Raw genomic sequence first — 25,424 nt, 5'->3', positions numbered from 1 at the left:
TGAAAACCACATCGGAAAAAGAAAACCCAATTATTAAATAATAGCGGTTTATTTTGTGAACTCTTCAGTATGCGTCCTCCTTACTGCCTAACTGTGGTGGGTCTTCATGTCACTTATCTTTTCCTTCTCATGTTACCAAATATAGACCAGGGGAAAATCTCTGGACCAACTAGCTAAACAATGTAATCTGGAGAAGCTAGGAAACTCTTGAGAATAGGCTGTGTGTGTGTGTGTGTGTGTGTGTGTGTGTGTGTGCGCGCGAAAATGCCAAACCGCTTTTTATAGCAATATAATACACTTTAATTGCCATTGTTATAAAGGTGTTGTGTTGCAGGTGTGTGTGTCCAGGAGGGTCGGGGGGGCCTCGCTGTAAGGTACTGGCTCGCACCTTCTCAGGGTCCGGCTGGGCGTGGGTACGACCACTACCTCCGTGTCTCCCCACAACACTCTCCCTACGTCTCCTCACTCACAGCCCTGACGCACTCATTCTCTACTCTGGACCTCTTTCATCGTCATCCACCCACGCCCACTACCCACCCACGCCCATGATGGCGCTACAGATGGTGGGCGGACAGCCACAGGTGGTGCTGGAAGGTGCGAGAGGACCAGTGAAGCTACAGGTGAACACCACACTGAACACTGGCACCTGGCACACCCTACACCTGCATCTCAACGCTCAGGTATCGTCTTCACTGTTAAACTGAGAATTTATCCTCAAATTGTTTTATCCAAGGCAGTGAGGGGATAAGTCTTATTATCCAAGGCAGTGAGAGGGATAAGTCATATTATCCAAGGCAGTGAGAGGGATAAGTTCCTCTTTCAGTAGTCTACAATAACATACTGACGCTACCCCAAAATTCCCCCTCAGAATTGGAGATGACGTCCAAGATGGCTTCTGTACAGTAAGGTGGCACTAACTCGTGAACCAGTTGATATACAAGCATAGTATTAATACATGGGTAAGGGTTAGTCAGATCAATGTTTGCCGTTACAATCAATGTCATTGTTGACGTTCTTCCTCCCTCGAGTACCCTCTGCGTGGATGACCTGTCGGTATCTTTCTTTCCATTAAGGATGTCAATGGAGGAGCGACTCCTTCATTTGTCGCTTGTATTTTCCGGGTCTCTCTCTCTCTCTCTCTCTCTCTCTCTCTCTCTCTCTCTCTCTCTCTCTCTCTCTCTTTTCTTGAAAACCGTGACCATACACTTCCATCACTCCATCTAGATTCTTGCTTATTTCTGTACGGACACAAGATTCCGTGTGAGAGTGAGCTGTGCTTCTTTGGGATGATCTTTGATAGGCAACTTACTTGAGCTGCCCACCTTCCGTCTCGCACGACTTCATGACAACGTGCACTAGATATCGTCCAGATGTTGGCTCACACATCATGGGGAGCTGATCTTACTACCCTTCTCTGTTTACAATGTGTTCGTGAGTCAAACATTTGACTATGGATGCGAGGTTTACTTTGCAGCAACTCTGAATCACATTAGATGTCATCCACCATGTTGGTATTTGTCTGGTCATTGGAGCTTTTTAAGACTTCCCGAGCCTCTTAGTTGATGCTAGTGAGACACCACTGGAATTGCAATGTCATTCACCATAGAGCAGTGCTGGTACCACATGCAGAAGTTCCCAGAACCTCCAATGGAAGCATGTGTGTTGGGAAATATTACCTCCTTCTTTATGCTACCTATGCACAGTTGCCAAGGCCTTTTAGAGACCACGTTCGCATAGTGTTGAGTAATCTCCCTCATACTCAGTTAACCCGATGAAGTTTACAGCAGTTACTCCTTGGACTCTCCCAGAGTTTACTTCTGTCGACACTTCACCAAGACAAAAATTGAATATAAGGAACATAGGTTTTATGTTTTTAGAGCATTCATCCCAGCAGGTGCACTTGCTTTCTATTTTCACCAGTGGCTCCAAGTGTGATGCTGGTATTAGACTTGGAGTATTCTGTTCAGTCTTTTTCCGAAGCTGTGTCTTACCTACTGCTGTTTCAGGGAATCCTTACCGGCTAGAACAGGACTTGTATCAAGCTCTAGGGTCATAAAACACACTCCACCCTCTGCTTCTTGAGGTACTGGAATGGCAATTCTTTATAATGACATGGCTGTCAGGTCAGTTTCTTCTGGGTACCAGCACATGTGTATGTGACAGGTAGACAGGTGGCCCGGGCGCATTTTTACTAAGTCTCTTAGACACTTTTACATAGGGGCCTGTGACGTCACATGTATGACATCACACCATGAATGGGTTGCCAGCCATTGCCATAACTTACACTCCTTGTGAGGTTATTTCCGGAATACAGGCGAAAGCTCACATGTGATATCGGGGGATTTCTAGTATGTTATTAAATGTCATCCCTCGCCTACTGTTCTCTGATGTTTGGGTACAATTGAGTTTTTTTATTAGACTAAAACCAGGTATGATTACCTTGTTCTATCCCAGCTTGGTCTCGAATTAGAGCCAATTTACTATGCGACAGCCATCCTGGACTCCATCTTGAATTCTGAGTTAAGCACAAGGAATTTATTGTGGGGGGAGGGGGAGTTAATGTGTTATTGTTGACTATTAGGAAATTATCATGGACAAAAAATTCAACCTTTTCTTTTTTTATTCCATCTTGTGGCATAAAAGTTACATTATATCTTTTGAACGTCTCAATTAAATAAGCTGAAATTGTATAGAAATTTTCCTCAGAACTTCCTAATATATCCACATTGTTTGAGGATCTACATTTCTTGTTATAGCCTGACACAATGTTTTAAATAATGTATCACTCAGTCATTCATTGTATGAGTATAATGTGTCCTTTACTTATTCTGTACAGTACATGATGTTTATTCTTTAACCACGACCATTACACCCACCCATGACGACCATTACACCCACCCATGACGACCATTACACCCACCCATGACGACCATTACACCCACCACCGGACGACCATTACACCCACCCTCGACGACCATTACACCCACCACCGCGACGCCCACACACCCACCCATGACGACCATTACACCCACCCATGACGACCATTACACCCACCCATGACGACCATTTCGACCATTACACCCACTCATGACCATTACACCCTGACCATTACGCCCACCCTCGACCATTACCCTCATCATGACCATTACCTTGAGTTGGTAACATTAGACATGAGAGGTGAGGAACACGAGACATGAGAGGTGAGGAACACGAGACATGAGAAGTGAGGAACACGAGACATGAGAGGTGAGGAACACGAGACATGAGAGGTGAGGAACACGAGACATGAGAAGTGAGGAACACGAGACATGAGAGGTGAGGAACAAGGGAGTCATAAATATATTTATTAAAAAAAAATATTGATTGTTTTTTTACTAACATGTGCTTCAGGGAGTCATGTTGATGGCGGACCTGTGTGGCAAAGGCTGGACAACCAACACAACCAATGACCTTCACTGCATCGCGAGGTCATCCTGGAGAGACTCGCGGGTCACGGAGAGTTGGAGCAGCAGTGTTCCTCTACAGATTGGTGGTCTTGCTCACCCTTACCCTGATCCTGTTGAGTTTGGCTGGTCAACTGACTTTGTGCAACAGGCCTTAAATGGTTGTATCTCCCACCTCACTATCAATGGCCAGGTATTGTGAATCTTAATACTGTACTTACTTACCTACACCTGTTGTCGTTTTCACACTCTTGATTTGTATCTTAATCGACAAGTGAGTTTTTAAAGGGCATCTGTATTGGGTTTTTGTTGTTGTCGTTGTTGTTTTCATTAGTAGAAAGGTTGGCCGGCGCTGCTCCCCATGGTAATACCAGTCAAAGGGAAGTACAGGAAAGTTCTCTATCATGGCCTCATCAACAGTGTTATACTCTTAAACATTGTGTCTACCTTTTAATAATTACTTATGTTCTCATCTTTGTCCTATTGTTGCTTTCTTCAGCTTTTTTATATTACTTTTATTTCACTCTTACATAAGCTTAAAGAGACGACCCCTGTTCTTGTCTATTTATGAACAAATAGCAGTTATTGTCTTGTAGTTGACTCTACTGATATACTGACAATTCTCAGCTGGTTGACCTGGGCGAGCCATCATACAGCAGCAAAAGTGTGAGGGGCTGTAGAGCTCAAGAGACTGCGTGTAGTGACGGCGTGGCTACCTGTGGCCGAAGAGGACATTGTGTTGATGGCTTTGAGAAGCCTAGGTGTGACTGTGAGCCAGGCTGGACGGGGCCTGGGTGTAGCACACCAACAGTGCCAGTTACCCTCGGCCAGGCCTCATTCGCCAAAGTAGCTCTGTCATTCACACCAGACCCGTATGACATGACCTTACAGCTGCGGGTCAGAACAAGAGGTCATCCTTATGGCCTCCTGATGCAGCTGTCTACCACCAAACATTCTCGAGCTCTGAAACTACACGTAAGATTATATACATTACCTTCCTGTTATTATTTATTAATTAGCCGTTTATTGCCAGATTGAGTAGAATAAGATTTTGCCATGTTTAGGAAAATATTCAGGAGACTGTCTCTGCACTGGTTGCAACAGCTGCGCGGTGGTGTGGCGTGTGTGTCAGTGTCTGGGGTAGAATGGTCCCTGGAGGAGGTGTGTGTGGAGGGCTTCCCGCTGGGCGATGGCTCCTGGCACACCATACGAGTAGGTCGTCACGGACTTAACCTCATCATCTCGGTGGACGACGGGGATGGCTGGCGACAGAACCAGACGCTGGCTTCCTTCCTCACCACCACCAGCCTGGGAGACATGCAGGCTCTTGTAGCAGTGCCTCCTACACCCATCACTGTCGACAAGCAGGATGGTATGACTGTGGGTGGCATCCCAGAGTTTGAGAGCCTCAGACTCGTGACAGTTCATGATGACCTCCAGAACAGTGAGTAGAAGTCCCCAGCCCATAATGAGTCTATGGTGACCTGGAAGACATTAAATAGGAGTCTAACGTATATGAAAATAACTGTTAATATTTATGAATGAATATATTACGTGAAAAGAATGTTAATTTGTAAACACTTGTGATGGTTTTTGCTTTAATTGATGTTTACAGAAAGATATCTCATTGTCTATTTTGGCTATAGTATTGACCAATGGTGTACAATATATACTGTAAATAGACACAGATAATTTGTGTTTATACAAGATTAAGCCAAAATAAATTCTTATATGGTGTTACTCTTGACAGGTTGTATAGACGATGTACGTGTGTCAGGTCACCCCCTCCCTCTACCACCTACTATGAATGGGACCAACTGGGGGGAGGTGACCACCCTACAACACCTCGACCAAGGGTGTTCTGCCCCGGACTCTTGTGCTAACACCACCTGTCTCCCTCCCCTCACTTGTCATGACGTGTGGAGACAAGCAACGTGCAGGTGAGGATTTAGTGTATCAGAGAGAGAGAGAGAGAGTATGGGAAGATGAGTGGGCAGAAGTAACCTGTACTGTTGTAAAGGGGCTACCATACTCACCTTGGCTCAAAAGTTCATAATGAAGATTTTTTTTGAGGTAATTCTTACTTCCAATACAGTCATGTTGGTCTATGTCATACCAGCCATTTAGTGAGGGACTGGTTCCAGGACCATCCACAAATTAAGGTGCTGGACCGGCTCTTTAAAAGGATGCAACCTTCACCCAATTGGTCATCTTTGGGCATGACCTTAAAGGAGCTCTGTATATTACTGCCTGTATTCTCATAAATGGACAGCTGCTATTATTGGTTAATTTGTCATCAGTAACAATAGTGTGCGCTATATTTGTGTGATAAAATAGAAAAACCAGATAGTGTTTGTGTGAACATTAAGTAGGGTGAAACACGTTGCTGGTGATTGAAGTGTATTAATCAGTTGGTAAACCACTTTGTCGTTAGTTTAAGCTCTCAACACCACTTTTTCTGTTATTTTCATGTAACATCTGTGTTAGTTATAGTAGTTCTCTATAACATATGTTAGAGGTAATAAATCAGAGGCAGTATGTCTGAGTGATAAAGTGAATAGACATAAATTAATCAAATAACTTTCCTCCTGTGTGAAGGTTGGTTACCCTGGCTCTCCCCCCCTGACGTCTTGAGACTGTCTTTACCAGTCCTCCCAGTTTTCCTCTCTTCAGGAACTCGGCTTTTAATCTTCATCCATTCCAGCCTCTTCCTTCTCCTGGCTCTCCTACCTTCAGCTTAACCCATTAGTGGAGATAGTTTATTAACATCACCATTTTCTCCTCATCCTTGACTATATGGCCAAGGTATATCTTTTTTTAATCCCATACATTTTTCAGTTTTTTCAGTCAATCTTAGTACGTCTTCATTTATTTTTTTGAGTCTAACTTACCTTTAACTTTCCCCTGTTACACCACAGTTCAAATGATTCTCGTCTCCTTCTGGTGTCTATTGAGAGTCCCCGCACTTCTGGCCCTTATAAAAGTACTGACTATATATAGCATTTCAGAAGTCTTTTTCTCATGCTAATATTACAATATTGTCCTTTTTTATAATACCCCTAAAATTATTAAATGCTGATTTGCTTAACCTAGTCTTGTTTTGATTTCTCATTCACACCTGCCATTACAACTTATGTTACTCCACAAACATTAAAAATACATCTGTTTGTGTTCTTTGATGCCTATCATTGTTTTGTTGTTAGTGAGTTTTGTTTTTTTCAATTCAGAAACGACCATTATTTCCATCCATACAGCATTAACTCTAAGCCCATATTTTTTGCTATTTCCCACTAGTGTGTTGACCAGTTGTTGTAATGGTTATTCTTCATAATAAGTGCAGCATGATCTACATACTAAATATTTGAAATTATTTTACCATGAACTTTGTGTCCATCATCGCTACTTACAACTTCTCTCATCAGATGTTCTATGTGTATGCAATATAATGTTGGGGTCAGCACCCAGTCTTGGCCAACCTTAAACCACATACTTAAGCTTGATATCTAAAAGCACTGTATATGTGTTCATTTTTTTACTGTAATCTGTATGATTACATGTAAACCGTACAGTAGAGGAAGGTTTTACTCAGAAGCCTGCTCAATTATTATGATGTGTAAAGTGTCACATGCAGTATATCACTCTTAGTAATGGTATAGCACTACTCTAACACCTGTGGTATTACTATTACATCTACTAGTAATTATTTTACTATTAACTAAACTCTCTGTGCTGCTTGGCTGAGCATTTACGAGTCTTCACTATTAAATTCCTAACTTGTCTGCTGCTTCATTGTTCAAACCTCAAGTGTTTCGGAGTCACATTGTGGTTGGTTAAGTGAATGAACGTTTGTACAATATTGATTTTCACTTCTAAATTCTAATCTTCCCAAATTATTCAGCTGCTAGACCTTTAAATGTATTTTCTGATGACAGCTGAAAAGTATCCATGTACAGCATCCTGTTTGTCCATTTTGTTTTAATAAATACCTATGTATATTCTTATAATTGTTAAGTCAAGACCCACCTTTCAGCTGTGAGCCAGGTCAGCAGGTGATAGGTCACAGGTGCCAGGACGTGGACGAGTGTGTGCTTCAACCTTGTTTACATGGAGGCACCTGTTACAACCTGAGACCCGGCTACCACTGTGTGTGTGGTCCAGCTCACACGGGAAACAACTGTCAGTGGACCAAGCTGCCCCCTCACCCTCACCCTCTCGCAGTACCCATGGCCATAGCAGCTCTCACACTCTCTGTTCTGATAATTGGTAAGTTTCATAACATCTTGAGTGTTGGTCTAAATACACTCACTGCATAGAACTAAACAACTTCTAGACCACAACAATTCTTGATAAAAGTTTTGTCACAATTCAGGCTAATGTAAACACCACAAAGACACCTGTTGCAAATACCGATGAAAAAATAATTGTATACATTTAAATGATCAGTAGCTTTAGCTGTCAGAATTAGTTATTGAGCACCACTTTTGTTGCCTATGTAGTAACTTGTGTAAAGTAATTTACTATCATACATTGAAATTTTAATAACTATGTAATGCATACTTTGTGATTGTTGTATTATAAGTGTGACTTTATTTGGGGCATTACACTAATACTTCCTTTTTGCACTTAATGGTGGAGTTTTGTGTTAATGTGACATGCACTCAAGTTAATTTTGCTTATTTAGTTTAATAATGTTCGCTTCAAAGTTTACAATGTTTGTATGTGTGTGTGCATGTGTGTGTACTCTCATATTAACTATCATCTTACACGATAAAGCTGAGGCATTGAACAGCTTCTTTTCCTCAGTGTTCACAAGAGAGGATGCAACTAACCTTCCTGCGTTTGAGGACAGACGGTTCGACACAGCACTGACCCACATTGTGTTCACAGAAGAGGGTATTAGAAATAAACTGTCCAGGCTAAAGGTCCATAAGAGTCCCGGACCTGACATGGTGCATCCTAGAGTGCTAAGAGAGTTGTGCAACGAGCTTGCAGAGCCCCTGAAGATCCTGTTTTGTAAATGCCTGGATGAACAAATGGTCCCCAGTGAATGGAAAGTGGCTTATGTGAGTCCTATCTTCAAGAAGGGCGATCGTCACTCCACGAACAACTATAGACCGGTGAGCCTGACCAGCATAATATGTAAAGTACTTGAGAGTATTATCAGAGATGCCGCAATATTATCAGAGATTGGAACATCTAATACGAAACAACCTTGTAAAGGATTGCCAACACGGTTTTATGCCGGGGCGCTCCTGCTTTTTTTTTTTTTTTACGGGGATTAGCCCACCCGGGCACAGGTCACTGACCCACATGAGGGCCCGGGGGGCGAAAATGTAATAATAACATTAATTCATAGTAAATAAAATTTATAATAAAAAGTAAAATAAAATATTAATGGTAATAATAATAATAACAACACTGTGATAATAATAAATACAAAGAAATGCAAGAATGAAAAAAATCAACAGTGAGAAACGCTATATGTATGTTGTTTTGTCATGTAATAGAAACAATTGAGACCCTACAATTGTGTGTAAATGGGGCAGAAAGTCAGATGAGCAACCTGGGACTTGGTCACAATTTTCGTGATGCCATATGGCAGCAGGGTCTACCATTAGACAACACATTATGCTGCCAATATCTTTCCAGGCGGTAGTACCTCCCTGTTTGGTAGCTGCCTACTACCTACACAATTGCTCAAGGTATTGGATATTTAGACCCATATTCTGGAACGGGGCGGTAATATCGACAATATTTACCTAGATTTGGCCAAGGCTTTCGACAGTGTACCCCATGAAAGGCTGAAAATCAAACTGGAAGGGTACGGAATTCGGGGAAATGTCCTAGCATGGATAGAAGACTTTCTACATGACCACCAGCAGTGTGTGGTGATAAATGGCACGAAATCGTCATCCGTACCTGTCACAAGTGGGGTACCACAGGGCAGTGTATTGGGCCCGCTGTTGTTTGTTTGTTTCATAAATGACATGCCTGACGTTGTACACTCCTCCATACAAATGTTTGCCGATGACGCCAAGTTATTTCGGGAAATTAAGAACCAAGCGGACTGTGAAGAGCTGCAGAAGGACCTCTGTGGGCTCCAGGAATGGTCGAAGAAATGGCTGCTGAGATTCAATGTCACGAAGTGTAAGAGGATGCACCTGGGGCGTACCAACGGTAAGGAGGCGTATCATATGTCCCAACGGGATGAAGAAACTGCACTAGTTGAGACTGAATGTGAGAAGGACCTAGGTGTGTGTGTTGACAATGAGCTGAAGTTCTCGGGCCATTGAGAGAAGAAGGTAAACCAGGCAAATAAATTATTGGTTCTTATAAGAAGGTCGTTCAGATATCGAGACGGTCCGTCCCTCGTAACAATCTTCAAGAGTGAAGTGTTTCCCCATCTGGAGTACTGTCACCCCGTCTGGTCCCCGAGATATGCTAGGGACTGTCAGTTGGTTGAAAATGTTCAAAGGAGGGCTACCAGACTGGTGCCTGCACTTTGGCACCTCAGCTACCCTGAGAGATTGGAGCGCCTGAACTTGCCTAGCTTATACTACAGCCGGGCAAGGGGGGACCTAATTGAGGTTACAGTTGAGTTGGTTCATTCCCACATACTGCCATGAATTCGTTTACCTTTTTTAGTTTTCTTTTTTTTTCCATATAATATTGCTTCAGTGTTTCCAAAAAGTAGAGATAAATTTATGTCTATGAGCCATTGTTTAAAGTTTTGCATAATCTATTTACTGTGATACTTCAATGTTTATTAGTATATAACATGTTTACAATGGTACAACTTTATGAATTGATCTTTTTGTGATTTATGTGTTTGAAGTGATGCTGTTTTAGCATCTTCTGGTGTACAGTAACCCCCCCCCCCCTCTTCCTTACAGTAGTGATCGGTGTCCTGCTCACTATCCGTCACCACCGGTCTCGTGCAGCGCGAAGCGTGGCGCTGTGTGCAGGAAGCGTGGAGGGGGTGACACATGTACTAGGGACTCCTATGGAGGTACAGGCAGTGACAGGCAACCCTCAAATTCAAGCATTGAAAGAAGAGAGCATCTTGCTTGGCTCCCTCAAGATGAAGATGGGTCAACAGATTCTTCTATCCCCTGAGGGTAAGAACGCTGAGCACTATGTTGCTGATGATGTACTTACTGAAAATTCCTGTGTATTGCCAAGGTTTTACGCACACACACACACACACACACACACACACACACACACACACACACACACTAAATAAATAAATAGTTTACAAATTCATATGACCAGCTCTTGACATAACACAGTCATAATAACTACTGTATCAAAATTCCTGAGTACAGTGTGGATCTCTAAAAGCAAAGCTACAAATGATTTAAAACAAGATTGTGAGGTTCGTTCTTGGAAGGAACACAAAAACCTTCAGTCACTGCACTTGATAATGTGGCAAGTAAAGTAACTAGGGCTGACTTAAGGGTACATAATTCTCAAAGGACTGTGCCCAGAGTCTCTTACAGCAACAATTACCAGGTTCTACACCGGCAGGGCCATTGGGGAAGTGAACACAATTTTATGGTGCCTGGTGTCTGCGGTCAGGCAAAACACACTTTGTCTTTACATCTCTAAAGGACTGAAGCAATATGTTTAATCACATTAAAACCAGTAATATTATCAAACAGTCCAAAGCTAATACAAATATTTATATAATAGTGTTGGGAATACAGTGGTTAGCGTGCATATGTCAAGTGTTCAAGCCTCGACCCGGAAACACGTGAGAAGGGTGTTATCCAGTGTGACCCTCGCTACCAAACATCACAGGGTTCCTAGTCTCCGGTTTCTTCCTCTAGCAACACTGGATAATAAAGATCATAACAAAGTAACAAAGAACAGATGAAACGGCTGGTAAGTGGTCATTTGATAAAAGAAGACAACATAATATGAGGTCATAGCAAGAGAAGAGAATTAGTTTCTATATTGTTAACTGCCCCCTAGCAGGAACTGCCTTTTTGTGGTGGGGATCAAGGTTTATAGACCTTGGTGGGAGGGTTCGAGGTCCTGATGATCTGGTGAACCATACCAGAGGGGGGGGGGGTCCCCTGACCCCAGTTAGAGGTCAGTGCTATCCATGCTGGAGGAATGAGATGAAATGGTTATGAAGTGCACCAAGAACCTTGAGGGGAGGATGGTGCACCCTCCCCTGGCCTAGTCCACCACAAGCCGTGGTGTATTGATGGGTAGTGGCGCCACACTTATTTCGTGTTTGTTGGTAAAGGTTATGAACCCCTCACGGTACAGGAGAACCTCTGAACATATCGAGAGAGATGATGCAAACACTCAAATCACTGGAGGATAAAATGTATGGTGGAAGAAGTTGCAAACATGGAGCTTTCTGAAAGGACATTTGAAATACATTGCGATAGATTTTAGTTTAAGATTTTGGGGAGAAGACTGTGCAATAAAGAAATGCAAATGTTAAAATTGCATTGCGAGGACACGGGATTGTGTGCTGGGCTATAAAAATATAGAGTGAGGCAGTGTGAAGAACTCAGGGGGCATATCCTTAACTGAAACTCTTTAACATATAATGAATCATCTAAACCTAAGTGTTCAAACTTTTGATGTAATTTAAAACCTTAGTTGTTCAAGTACATACAGTACATCCATAAACACAACATTAGGGTGTAAAACATTACTCAGTGTCTCTCTGCTGGCGGTCATTATGTGTTACGTCTCGGTGTATTCCCATCAATATAGCAAGTTTGATGTTGCCACATTTTATAAGTTTTACTTTACCTTTATCCTCTTCACCACTGATCGGCTCGTTAGCCGCTTGGGCGACCGGTTTTAGTGCCGTCATCACTTGGTCCAGTTTATACATCATTAGTTTATATACATTATATAGACTAACTTTCATCTCATTCATTCACGTTTTTCTTTATCAAAGGTTTTTATTCAAAAGTTTTTGTTTGTAATTTAGAATTTTTGTTGATTTTTATCATTTCACTTACAGGTACAGAGCACCTAGTCACGCCCTTGGGACCGTCATCCATCGGTCTAGTGGTGCCGGGGAGCATCATGAAAGCCCCATGTAATGAAAATGTTAAAAACAAAGTTGACCCTGGGAGATGTATCATAGCAGCAGTTACTAATCCTGCAGAAGGCGTGATCCTAGAGCACAGAGAAACCCTCCCGCAGGTAGTGTGCCCTGCCACCACATGTATCACGAGGGTGTGTGCGCCTGCGGTGTGTGCAACAACAACACGTCCTACAGCGACGACTGGAGCACCACAGGTCATTCTTGGTGCTGGTGTGACCTCTGCCCAGCCTCTACTAGCCCAGGATGATCTACGAGCTTATGCTTACGAAGGAGATGGTTCACCCTCGGGGTCACTTACTTCACCTGTTGTAGGTCAGTATAGCAAAACTTGCAAGTGGATAATGTAGTTGTCTTTCAGTGTAATATATATATATATATATATATATATATATATATATATATATATATATATATATATATATATATATATATATATATATATATATATATATATAATATACTGTATATTACATGATGTGGTGGTTCAGTAAGAAAGTGAATGGAAAGTTTCGAGTGATGTAAAGTTGTTTTACAAAAGGCAAGGAATGTGGAACATGAAAAGAAACGGAGAAAGGAATGAACAATTTCGAGTGATGGAAAGGAAGGTGGAATGCGAGGTGAAACAGAAAGGAAAGTGAATGAAATGTTTCGAGTGACGTAAAAGGATGCGAAAAGAAACAAAAGAAATGAAAGTGAATGAAAAATAAGTGATGTGATGAATGAAACAATGTTCGAAAAAATTAACGGAAACAGGAAATGTAGATTGTGTTGAGGTTCTGTTAGCTGGTAAACATATCAGTTGTTGGGGAAATATATGTACCTTTAGTATTGGAAACAAGGAACTGGACACACAAACTGCATATCAGGGCAGTGTGAGAAGAAAACAAGGATGGAATAATGTAGATAAATATATACTGATACTATAGAAGAGAGAAAAGGGGAAGCTGTAACACCCATTAACAAAAGAAGATGATAAGGAGAAGAAGAATAATCATCCAGTTGTACTTAAGCTCTATGAAGAAGCTGAGGTAAGTTATGTCCAGTGAGTATCATACAGAGTTCATGCTAGTCTTTTATCTGGAGAAGCCTTAGAGGGGCTTCCTTAACGCAAAGATTTATAAAGTGTTTTTGATTGATACACTAAAGGGGGTCGTTTGATGTTAATACAAACTATATGGTATAAAGTGTTGACAGTGGAAGGTTTTAGTGTACCATAGTGTTGTTATACATACTATATTAAAGATGGCGATGATATTCTTGCAGGTTAAAAGTTAAAACGAATTGTGAGAGATGTAACACATGAACAATATATTCTTTAAGATAACGACCATCCATCCTACCCCCCTCCACCCCTTTGAAGGCGTAACAACAGTACAAACAAGCTATTAGGAGATAACACATCACAATCCATAATAAGAATAACTAATCCTGCTATTTTTTACTGTCATGTTGTGTCCTTCACAGTTAGCGAACACGTCTTGGTGGATGCCGCACCTACCACCAGCTCCTGACCACAGCACCCACACACTGACTAGAAATGACCATCACGCCAACATGATGCCTTAATGGTGGCCGCTGAGTGAGAGCATCCCGCCATAAACAGGTGATGATGGACACTTCCTTATCTCTGGTTTAAAACTCCTCCAGTCTAACTCATCTCTTCTTCTTCTTCTTTCACATAGACTTAACTGTTCATCTCAAATTTCTTGTGTTCTTTTTCTTCCTCCCTTATCCATCCCTCTCCTGTCCCTTATCCCTTTCCTCTCCCTTATCCCTTTCCTCTCCCTTATCCCTTTCCTCTCCCTTATCCCTTTCCTCTCCCTTATCCCTTTCCTCTCCCTTATCCCTTTCCTCTCCCTTATCCCTTTCCTCTCCCTCTTCTATCTTCGTTGTCTCGCCCTCTCTCTGTCTCCGGGCTGTAGGAACTTCTTAATGTCAGATACATAAACATATTAGACTAACAAGCTGGTAAAAAATTTCTTCGTATTAATATCAAGTCTCCGTTACTAGGAATGTTTTTTTTTTCCTTATAGCTCTAAGTAAGTTGTCTGCGCTTTGTTTATGCTGTTCATACGCCTCGTTTACTGAATAATGAGAATGCTGTACGTCTCACTCGATACATCACGGGGCATTACGTCAGCATACCCCCCGTGTCAACATTTTTTATCACTCGTACACATTTATTTTTATGACTCAATTTCATTATTAAGACAACTTTCACTTCACTTTTTCTATGTTTCTTTAAATACACAGTCTGTTGAGGTTTGTATCAGCCGCTCTCAACAGGTATCAACAAGTATGACTCCAGTTCACTTTGCTGGGTTTTTTTTCTTCTCAATAACTGATGATTATGTTCATGTGAAGGGAGGATGAGGGGGTCGTCTCCACCTGATATAAGAGACTGGCACTGATTGGCTAAAATTAGTCATGGGAAGTAATGAAAGTTGTCATTGGGTAGCCTGTGCTGACGCCTGGTGGTTACGTGATGCCATGGGTGATGTTATAATAAAAAAAAAAATAATAATAATAATTAACGGTTTATTGAAAAAAAAAAAAAAAATCTGCAGCCCGAAGGCTGAAAATATACATTGGACATAAATGACTTATTACATACATTGGTGGTTTAACAAGAGCCTTCATTAGAGAAAAGTAAAGGAACATACAGATTATTATAGGTGTTAAACAGCAAACTCGTAGTGTAGTAACTCCCTCCAGATGGTGTTATGAGGGACCTGGCGTGGTGTAGTAATTCCCTCGCAGATGGTGTTATGAGGGACCTCACGTGGTGTAGTAATTCCCTCACAGATGGTGTTATGAGGGGCCTCACGTGGTGTAGTAACTCCCTCACAGATGGTGTTATGAGGGGCATCACGTGGTGTAGTAATTCCCTCACAGATGGTGTTATGAGTGGGTAGTAATTCCCTCACAGATGGTGTTATGAGGGACCTGACGTGGTGTAGTAATTCCCTCACAGATGGTGTTATGAGGGACCTCACGTGGTGTAGTAATTCCCTCACAGATGGTGTGATGAGGGACTTGACGTGGTGTAGTAATTCCCTCACATATGGTGTTATGAGGGACATGTGGTGTAGTAATTCCCTCACAGATGGTGTTATATGAGTGAGGTTTGGTCTTAGGCCTTCCTATCGTAGACGGATTAACACATCACTGGTTGTTGTTGGGTCGGGCCGTTATCACTGGGTACCTGGGACCTCACTGTGTGAAGGTTAACTTGGGTACGACTGTTACTGTTGAGTTGTTCTCACTGACTTAAGCACTGTTCACCACTGTTCACCACTGTTTAACACTGGTTCCGTTCCTTTCCTAAATGAAATTGTAACTTCTGGCGAGAACTTGTTGATATTCCGGTGGGGAGGAGGGTTCAGGGGAGGGGGTTGGTATGGGCCAACTTAACAGTTGACCTGGCTGCTCCGAGAGGAGCGCCAGGTACGTCTTGACCCTTCGGTGGTCAAGGATGTTATGTGATCCCCATGGGTGATGTTATGTGATACCATGGGTGATGTTATGTGATCCCCATGGGTGATGTTATGTGATCCCCATGGGTGATGTTATGTGATACCATGGGTGATGTTATGTGATCCCCATGGGTGATGTTATGTGATACCATGGGTGATGTTATGTGATCCCCATGGGTGATGTTATGTGATGCCAAGAGTGATGGGTGATGTTAGAGCAGGATACAATTATGTTTTTAAACCATTGTATGACATATTATGGCCAATGATATATTTTTATATCTTGGTTATATAATAACATTCCTACAGTGGCTCATCAGTAGGTAGCAGAACAGGTGTTAAGTGTGGGTGGGGAGGTGCTACAATATGGTCAGGATATAAAAGAAGGTGTTAACTATCTACTCCCACACATAAAAGAGAAAATTTTAAAGTAAAATCTATTTTCTAGAACTGTATTAACATAGTGACTCACTTCAGTGTTGTCTGCTACAGCTGTGTGTGAGGTAGTCAGTCGTTCACACACCGTCAGGACTCAGCTGCTGTGTCCACTCTTCTCACCAGACTGTCTTCATACCTCCTCACTCAAAGCATAGATGCAATAAACCTCTTATGAGAACCTGTCATCTTCATTCAACCACGCCCACTACCCGTCCACCCCCATGATGGCGCTACAAATGGTGGGCGGACAGCCACAGGTGGTGCTGGAAGGTGCGAGAGGACCAGTGAAGCTACAGGTGCATACCACACTGAACACTGGCACCTGGCACACCCTACACCTGCATCTCAACGCTCAGGTATCTTATTCACCTGCATGTTATTTTTTTCATATTAATTATGGTACCAAAGGCTGTCCTGTGTTAGTTTTGTCTTTAACAAAACTTACACTAACTCTAAATCATTTTTCCTTCCCATTTCTAAGTTCACTATGTGTTCAGCCAATCCTGCGGGCAAGACAGAAGTGCGAGTGTTAAAGAGAGAATGTACTTGCATAAAATTAGTTTATTAGAAAGGAATTACAGGCTATAGTATACATGGAAGCACTGCTGCTGGCACTGCACTCCACCACTTTTTAATTCACCATCTGTAAAGTTAATTACCCATTCAGCATAAGTGTTGGTCGTGGCCACCTTATTCAGTGGCCGGCCGCAGGACTCGAACCGGCGGCCATTGGGTCACGAGATGAGTGCTGTCATCCACCGAGCCTTGAGTGTAAATGTGATTGATATTGGTAAGTTTAAGAGGTTGAAACTTAAAGAAACAGGGAACTGATGGAAGAGAAAGATGTAAGAAGGAAGAAGAGAACGATAATAGTTTCAGGGTTTTGTTGCTATTTAATTCTCGGTATATACAGTACAGCAGCGCCAGGTGAACCATAAGAACACCCGGCGTGATAAACAGTAGTAATTAGTGAAGGAATCATTGACATTCATCAGTGTTGGATATCAGGTAAATTTTTAATCATTCTTACCATGGGAATAGGTTGGTGATAAACAGAGCCACTAAGAGCCTTGTAATCGTGTTGTGTATTGTCACGAGTCAGTAAGAGATGGATCATATTCTGTGATAGTGATTCATTCATTTGTTTTGTTTGGGATCTTTATTTTATTAGTTTTTTTTTTGTATTCATTCTTAACAATTCCGGCAGTGAGTGGCGCTATTTGTGGACCTTCAGTGGACGTGGTTGGGAAGGTAAATGAAAGCGACAGAGTTGAGGACGCTTATCAACTCCATTCTCACTGTACAGAGCACAGTCGCACCTCAGTAACCTGCCTCATCTGCCTCACTCAGTAGACAGGTAAGGTATTCCTTGGTCTTATGTCTTTAATGATTCATTATTCATGATCAGGCTTACAGTGGTGTCATCACTCTGAATAAGAATTGCATTGTCAGTGGTATTGTTATCGTGAAAATTCTTATAATTTTGTCTTCAGTGTTTCAATCTCAAAAAAAAAAATCACATGTTTTTATTCCAAGTGTTGTCTTCTTATTTCAGTCCTGACTCTTATGTACTTAAGTCCAGATAAGTTATTATTGGACTGATGTCTTGGTCTTGATGATGAGGGTGACTACGAGTATAGTTTTTATCATTGACATACTCAGTGTTAGAATGAACAGCTGTCTAAGATGAATCTCTTCTTGTTCCAGAATAACGAGTGCTGGTGATAATCAACCAGAAACAATACCCAACTTTATGCTAAGAGAGTTTATGTGATAAATACTGACCAACTGAGTATCAACAGGGTAGTGAGAATGTTGAAGGACATGAACCAGGGAAATCATAGAGGAAAACGTCTGTGTCTACCATTCTGACACTGACAAGTTCCCTGGTTAATAATGAAGAGGGAGGCAAATGGCTGTCCAGAAGAAGGCGAGATAAGAAACAAAAGAATACGTCAGAAAATGTGAGAGAGAAAACACCATATTAAATTATGGATTAGAGCAACGCGGATGAAACACTACAGATCTTAACTCTATTGAAAATGTTGCTTTTAACAGTGAAAGAAGCCAGGATTGTCACTAACGAAAATACACACAAGGAATAGATGTATCCTAAATTGGAGGCTGGCAGTGAGCTCAAGACTCTATGAGTACTGTATACGATTACATCACTGAGTAAGCGGAGTGATGTGTTCTACATGGTTGAGTGTAACAAAGAATGATGTGCTCGTTCAGGTAGTGTATTTATCAAGATTTTTAAAACCCAGAGTTTGGAGGATGATGATGGAGGCTTCTTACCATCTGGGATTTATGAGGTAAATTGACAAGAAAGTAAAATGTGTTTCTGTACAGTGGAAACCGAAAGGAAATTCTTACCTTCTAAACTAGACAACAGACGACACTGCTTTGCTTCTTTACTGCCAGACAGAGAAACATCTTACCTGTCGAGAAAACTGTGTGTCAGAATAATGGTGATGAACTATTAATATTTTCCTTTGCAAGAGTTGTTACCATACAAGAGTGACTCGACAAATTCACCAATGTTTACACGTTGCCACCTCTGTGCTTAACCCTGATATTGTTATTACGTTAGTGGGTACAGACGCGTTCTTGTCACTTTCTTTTTTATGGAATCAAAAATATAGTATCTGCTTTGACACCAATTCTGTGATCATTTTTATTAGCTGAGGAAAATTAACACACCTTAACACACTCACAAGTAAAAACTGACATCTTTGAGGGTATTGATATCTTAAACTTCCAATCAGGTGAAAGTTGGTCCCATAAGCATGACTGCCCATTAGAGACAGTGTGGATATAACACACTGCACACTAAGCCTTCGGTACACAAGGAGGCAGCGTGACCTGTACTGCTCTCAACTGTCCTGACTTCCCTAAATTGTAAACTTAGGTACCCATTTACAGCAGGGTGAACTGGGAGCCACATCTGATATTTGCAACTGAGCAGGCTTTAGTGTTCCCCCACTGGCACTGATCTTGTTACCAAGGTAACAGAATTTATCATAGCCGTCCATGAGTTTCTTTCTCCAGTAGTCTGTCATTTACTCCACCACACCTGTTGTGTACCTACCTTCCACACTCATTGCACATTAATGAGATGCTGCCAACAACTTTTTGGCCGACAGCACACGGCGATTTTCCATTTTCCACTGCTGGCCCTTCACGGACACCTCTAATCAATAATTTTGTTTTCGCCACATTTACACTCACGCTCTTTACCTCAATTTCACCATTCCATTTCTTTTTTCACTTCCTCTTCAATACTATCTATCAGCACTAAGATATCAGCTACCAACAGCTCCTAGGGCAGGTCAGCCCTAAATTCTCGTGATAGACAATGATAGACAGAAGGGCCTCAAGACAGACTTTTTACTTTCACCTCAGATTTCTCACTTTCCTCACCATTTACTCTCACAGAGGTTATTGAGCTCTCATATAATGTCATAACCACTTGAACAATATAATCCTCAACTCCTAGCTCTCACGAGGTACCCTGTGAAATTCCTTCTCAAAGTCTACAGTTATATAATACAATTTTCTCTCTCCTTAAATATTGCATTTCGTTTATGTCTCGTGTACTCTCACACTTATCCATATCTCAGCCACTCTTAGACCTTTCATGCTTTGACCTAGAAGCTTCAGACTACTGTATCTCCCGCATTCAATTGGATTCTTTTTCATTTTGTCACTTGCTTTCTTCTCCTGTTCTCTTTCAATCCTTGGACATGGTCAGCCTACTAATTAGGTAAAAGTAAGGTTAGGTTAAGGTTAGTCAGGTTAAGGTCAAGGTTAAATTAGGTTGGGTTAATACTGGCAGGGAAGACCATTAAATTTGTGATACTTGCGGGCTGGCCGTCATAGTGAGGAGGCATGGGGAAGGAAGAGAAGGATGTGGAAGGAAGGGAAGGATGAGTAGGGAAGGGAATGATGAGGAAGGATGAGGAGCACGAGGAAGGGATGAGTCTGCAGAAGGAAGGGAGGGTGGGAAAAGGAGCATGATAAAGAGGGAAGGAAGGGAAGAAGAACATGAAGAGAGTGAGGGAAGGAAGAGGAGCATGTGGAAGGATTGGAACTGATGATGACCCTTTCCCACACGTTCCTTTCCTCCCTCTGTTGTGGGTGTAATTTTAGGCTTGTTTTTGATGTTCTTGTAATATTCTTCAGGTTTATACACAGGGTCTCCTGAGGACGGCAGCCTCAAGCCTCTCGTGCCTGCGTACAGCGAGGTGTTGGACCTTCTCAACCACCTCCCCGATGCTGTCAAGTCTTCAACACCGAGCCGCAAGTCAAGGAATTTCACCGACACTGAGAATTTAGCAGATGGATCCACACCGCCTAGAACAAATAGTGGGGATAACATTACATGACAGTAAGACCAGTTAATGCACACATGAAAAACACCATGAGTGTACAAAGTTGTTTACAGTAAAGTACAGTAGTGTTGAGTGAATGATTGTGAGGTGAAGTGAACGACCACTACCTCTCATATCCACAACACTCAACTCACTTCTCACAATATTTATACCTTGAAATGACAGTTGATCAAAATCTCTGGTGATATTGTCCTATTATTTGATTAGATAAAACAAGAAACATGACAAGGCAGGTAGACAAGGGCAGGTTTGGGGTACGAGGAACTCATCTCTGGCCTCAACTCTCAGATGCTGGTCTTCATGACGTCTGTGTAATATGATAACTACAGTATATATTTAAAGCTCTATAATAAATATTTTGTCAAGTTTATAAGTGATAGGTTTAGAGTAGCCACTGAATTGATAGTTATATGACACTTAACACATGTTTATACGTTTATATGACATTAGAAATAAATCCTTCAAGATCACCAGAACAGAGTATCATTTGCCCTGTGAGAGTGAAAATTTAAACTGGGTCTATTTAGGGGCAGAGAAGTGGTTAAATGTATCCAGTGTACTGTATTGGGTGTTGGGCGCACAGGAAACAGTATATCGGAGATAAGCAGCTGGCGAGGGAGCCATGCTTTTTGGACTTGGGTTCGGCTTCGAAACTTTCTAAAGGCTTGGGCTTCAGCTTTGAAGCCAGAGACATAACCGGCTTCGACTTTGAAGCCACAACCCTGGCTTTGGATATTCATCTTTACAGTCTTACTGACCATATTATATCATTTTATTTCGACCACATTGAATAAATAAAATAAAATTAGTGGCGAATAAAAGCGGCGCAATTTTGACCTCGACAAGTGACACGGGTTGTCGTAGTGGCGTCGAAATGAGAACATATTGTCACAATTCCATCAGGGGCAGTGCCAGGGGCTGTGGCGCCCAGAGGGGACCTTCCTTTAGCGGTGGAAACCACAGGGGTCCTGCCATGGACGGTGGCGCTCCCAGGTCACTTCCAGGAGCGGAGGCTCCCACAAGTGCCCTCTTAGGGGAGGTTGCTCCCCCAGGGGCCTCCCACGCTCGATAGTGCCGTCAGGGGCCCTGTCAGGAGAGCGGTGCACCCGTGGGCCTTCCCAGTCTCGGCAGTGACCCCAGGGGCATTCCTTAGGGTGGCAGTACCCCCAGGGAACCTCTCAGGGGCCGCAATGCCCTTATGGATCCTCCCAGGGGCGTTGGTGCCCCCAAAGGCCCATTCAAGGGCGGTGGTGACCCTAAGGACCCTTCCAGGTGTAGAGGCAACCCCAGGGGCTGTCCCAGGGGCAGCGGTTCCTCTAAGGTCCTCCCAAGGGCGACGGTGACCCCAGAGGCCCTTTTAGGGGCAGCGGCTCCCACAGGGACCCTCCCAGGGGCAGCGAAGATCCTAGGGGCCCTACCAGGTGCTGTGGCGCCCCATGGGTCCCTTCCACATGCAGAGGCTACCTTACAGAAGCTACGGCGCCACTAGGGGTCCCTCCATAGTGTGACATTTCACCCTTGGGTCTTCCTATGGAATGGCGGCGCCCCTAGGGGCCCTCTCTGGCATAGCGGAGATGACAGGGGACTTGCCAGGTGCTGTGGTGCCTTCTAGGGCCTTTTTAGGGACGGTGGTGCCCCCAGGGGATATTCCAGGGGCGGATGTGCCGCCAGGGGTCCTCCCAGGAGCGGCGGCGCTGCCAGGGGCCCTCCCAGGTGCACCAGCGCTCTCAGGGAATCTCCCAAGGGCGGCGGCGTCCCCAGGGACCCTACCATATGCAGAAAATACCTCACAGGAGATGCGGCATCCCTCGGGGCTTCATTGTGGTGTTGTATATATTGCATGCATCCAGAAATCCCTTACTTAACTGTGATTGGTGGACGAAAATGTAAATCCACCAAATTTCAGCCAATAGGAGAACAGAGCAATCAGTCATCACAACACCCCAACTTATGTTTTCCTGTTGGATATTATTCTACTTTTCATTGTTCAGGATGCGATAATACTGGAAATGCGATGGACGGTGTATTTATTTAAAGTCATATCTCTTCCAAACTTCTAAACAGTGCAAAACCAACTCCCTTAAGGGACCTCCCAGAAGCGACCCCGCCCAGTAGCCCTCCTTAGGGGTGGCGGCGACGAATCCAGTGGGCCCGTCAGGGGCTGTGGAGCCCAGAGGGGCCCCTCCTTTGGCATCGGCAACCACAGGAGTCCTGCCAGGGCCTCTTTATGGGACGCCACTGCTACCAGGGACCCTGCCAAGGTCTGTGGCTCACAATAGGTCCTCCTAGGGGAGGTGGCACCCCCAGGTGCACTGGATCCAGCAGGGGCGCTCTTAGGGACAACGGCAACCCTAGGGGACTTTTCAAGGAAGGAGGCGTCCTCAGAGGCTCCTCCAGGAACAGCTGAGCTTCCATGGGCCTCTCAGGGACAGCAACGCTCCTCCGGACCCTCACAGGGACAGCAATGCTCCTAGGAACCCTCACAGACACTGCGGCGCCCCCATGGGCCCTGCTAGGGGCGCTGGCGACCCGAGGGGCCCTCACAGGGACAGCGGTGACCCCAGGGGTTTTTCCAGGGACGGGGGCGCCTCCAGGTACGTTTCTAGGGACCGTGGTGCTCCCAGAGGCCCTGCCAGCGGCGTGGCGCCTTCAGGGGCCCTTCCAGAGGCGGTGGCTCCCCCCAGGCCTCTTTATGGGGCGCCACTGCTCCCAGGGACCCTGCCAATGCCTGTGGCTCACGATAGGTCCTCCTAGGGGAGGCGGCGCCCCAAAACAATGGATAGTGGTGTCGTACATATTGCATTCTTCCAGTAATCTCTTACTTAACTGTGATTGGTGGAATAAGAGGTAACGTCATCAAATTACAGCCAATATGAAAACAGAGCAATCAATTAGCACAACACCCCAACTTATGTTTTGCTGTTGGATATTTATTCTCCTTTTTATTGTTCAGGATGCGATAATACTGAAAATGCGATGAGAAGTGTATTTATTTATTTAACGTCATATCTTCCAGAATTTAAAAAATAGTGAAACGAGAATAAATATCCAACAGCAAAGCATAAGTTGGGGTGTTGTGCTGACTGATTGCTCTGTTCTCCTATTGGCTGTAATTTGATGACGTTACATCTTGCTCCACCAATCACAGTTAAGTAAGGGTTTACTGGACGAATGCAAAATGTACTACAAAACTATGAAGTTTTTGGGGCGATGCCGCTTGTGGAAGGGCCCCTGGGGGCGCCATCGCCCCTGGCAGAGACCCTGCCGCCCCTGGAAAGGCACCCACTGCCACTAGCAGAGAACATAGCAGCGCCGCCGGCCCAAGGAGGGCCCATAGGGGGGCCGCAGCCAATGGCAGGGTAATTGTGGGCAGTGGCGCCCCAAAGAGGTTCCCTGGGGGAGACACCACCTCTGAAGGGCCCCTGAAGTTGCCACCGCTGTGGTAGAGCCCCTGGAGACGTCACCGTCCCTGGGAACACCCCTGAATGAATTCCGTCCCTGTAAGGGACCCTGGAATCGACGTTATCCCTGTGAGGGTCACTTGGCCATGCCAGGCACGGAGGTACCCCCAGGGCCCTCTCAGGGTCGGCAGTGCCCCCAGGGGACCTGTCAGGGGCGCTGGATCCACCAGGGGCGCTCTTAGGGACAACGACAATCCTAGGGGCTTTTTCAGGGAAGGCGGCGTTTTCAGGGGTTCCTCCAGAAACAGCCGAGTTTCCATGGGCCTCTCAGGGACGGGAACATTCCTAGGGACCCTCACAGACACGGCGGCGCCCCCATGGGCCCTGCTAGGGGCGCTGGCGACCCGAGGGGCCTTCACAGGGACAGCGGTGACCCCAGGGGTTTTTTCAGGGACGGGGACGCCTCCAGGTACGTTTCTACGGACCGTGGTGCTCCCAGAGGCCCTCCCAGAGGCCCTGCTAGCAGCATGGCGACCCTGCCACCCTTGCCTGCTCTTTAATGGAGGACTGAGCGAGGGCTTCCTCCACTGAACCACTTCCAGATCCCATGCAGGAAGCATTGAAGCGTCTGAACCTGCTGTTCATCCTGCTCTTACCTCTCCTGCTCCCACCGATCATCCCATCACACAGTTCGAGCTGGACATCGCTGTGGAAAAGACGCCTCTCCTGGAGATTATGATAACCGACTCTATCCTCAACGCTTGTACTAATATTCCTGGTGGCCCTCTGCTCACCCTCTACATAGAGCCCTACCAAAACAATGCCGTTTCTATTCTACGAGATCCCCCAGCCAATTTTTTCAAAGCCTCCCTGACTCTGGCTCTCCGAGGACGACATTCACCTAGAAGGCAGTGGAGATGGTCGATTAGCCGAGCTCTTCAAGAATACGTCCTCTTGCCTGATATTGTTGTCACCCCTACTGTTGGTTCCTCTCCTTCACCCTGGGTGGATTTTAAGCCTGAAGTGATTTCTTTCAGTGCACGGCTTCCCGATATCTCACATAATCCCAGCTCAACTCCGCGCTTATCACCTTTCCAGGATCGCCCTCAGGTCCCTAGGTAGGGTTGTCCTCTACACCGATGGCTATGTTGACCGCTGTATAGCTAGGGCCGGGGCTAGTGTCTACATCT

The 25,424-nt window shown here is 44.1% G+C and overlaps 1 protein-coding gene across 3 annotated transcripts in view; it reads left to right on the top strand.

The window, feature by feature from the left end:
- The window catches only part of LOC121854454 (putative neural-cadherin 2), a 33,257-nt gene extending 11,954 nt beyond the window's left edge, over positions 1-21,303 (top strand). The window contains exons 8-19 of one of the 3 annotated variants that reach the window (XR_006086547.1): positions 335-680; positions 3,391-3,636; positions 4,071-4,418; positions 4,548-4,887; positions 5,194-5,383; positions 7,474-7,706; positions 10,337-10,561; positions 12,439-12,837; positions 13,990-14,128; positions 16,494-16,795; positions 17,647-17,796; positions 18,147-20,731. Coding sequence is in view for 2 of the 3 variants with exons in the window: in XM_042349129.1 (XP_042205063.1) it covers positions 335-680; positions 3,391-3,636; positions 4,071-4,418; positions 4,548-4,887; positions 5,194-5,383; positions 7,474-7,706; positions 10,337-10,561; positions 12,439-12,837; positions 20,625-20,827 (2,530 nt within the window). In the remaining variant the exon portion in view is untranslated. Of the gene's footprint in view, positions 1-334; positions 681-3,390; positions 3,637-4,070; positions 4,419-4,547; positions 4,888-5,193; positions 5,384-7,473; positions 7,707-10,336; positions 10,562-12,438; positions 12,838-13,989; positions 14,129-16,493; positions 16,796-17,646; positions 17,797-18,146 lie in introns of all 3 variants that reach the window. The other 2 variants (XM_042349129.1, XM_042349130.1) reach the window with 2 other exon arrangements.
- The last annotated feature ends 4,121 nt before the right edge of the window (positions 21,304-25,424 follow it).

The sequence above is a fragment of the Homarus americanus genome, unplaced genomic scaffold, assembly GCF_018991925.1.
Source record: "Homarus americanus isolate GMGI-L3 unplaced genomic scaffold, GMGI_Hamer_2.0 scaffold53225, whole genome shotgun sequence".
Classification (NCBI taxonomy): domain Eukaryota; kingdom Metazoa; phylum Arthropoda; class Malacostraca; order Decapoda; family Nephropidae; genus Homarus; species Homarus americanus.
This window is presented reverse-complemented; position numbering and strand designations above follow the sequence as displayed.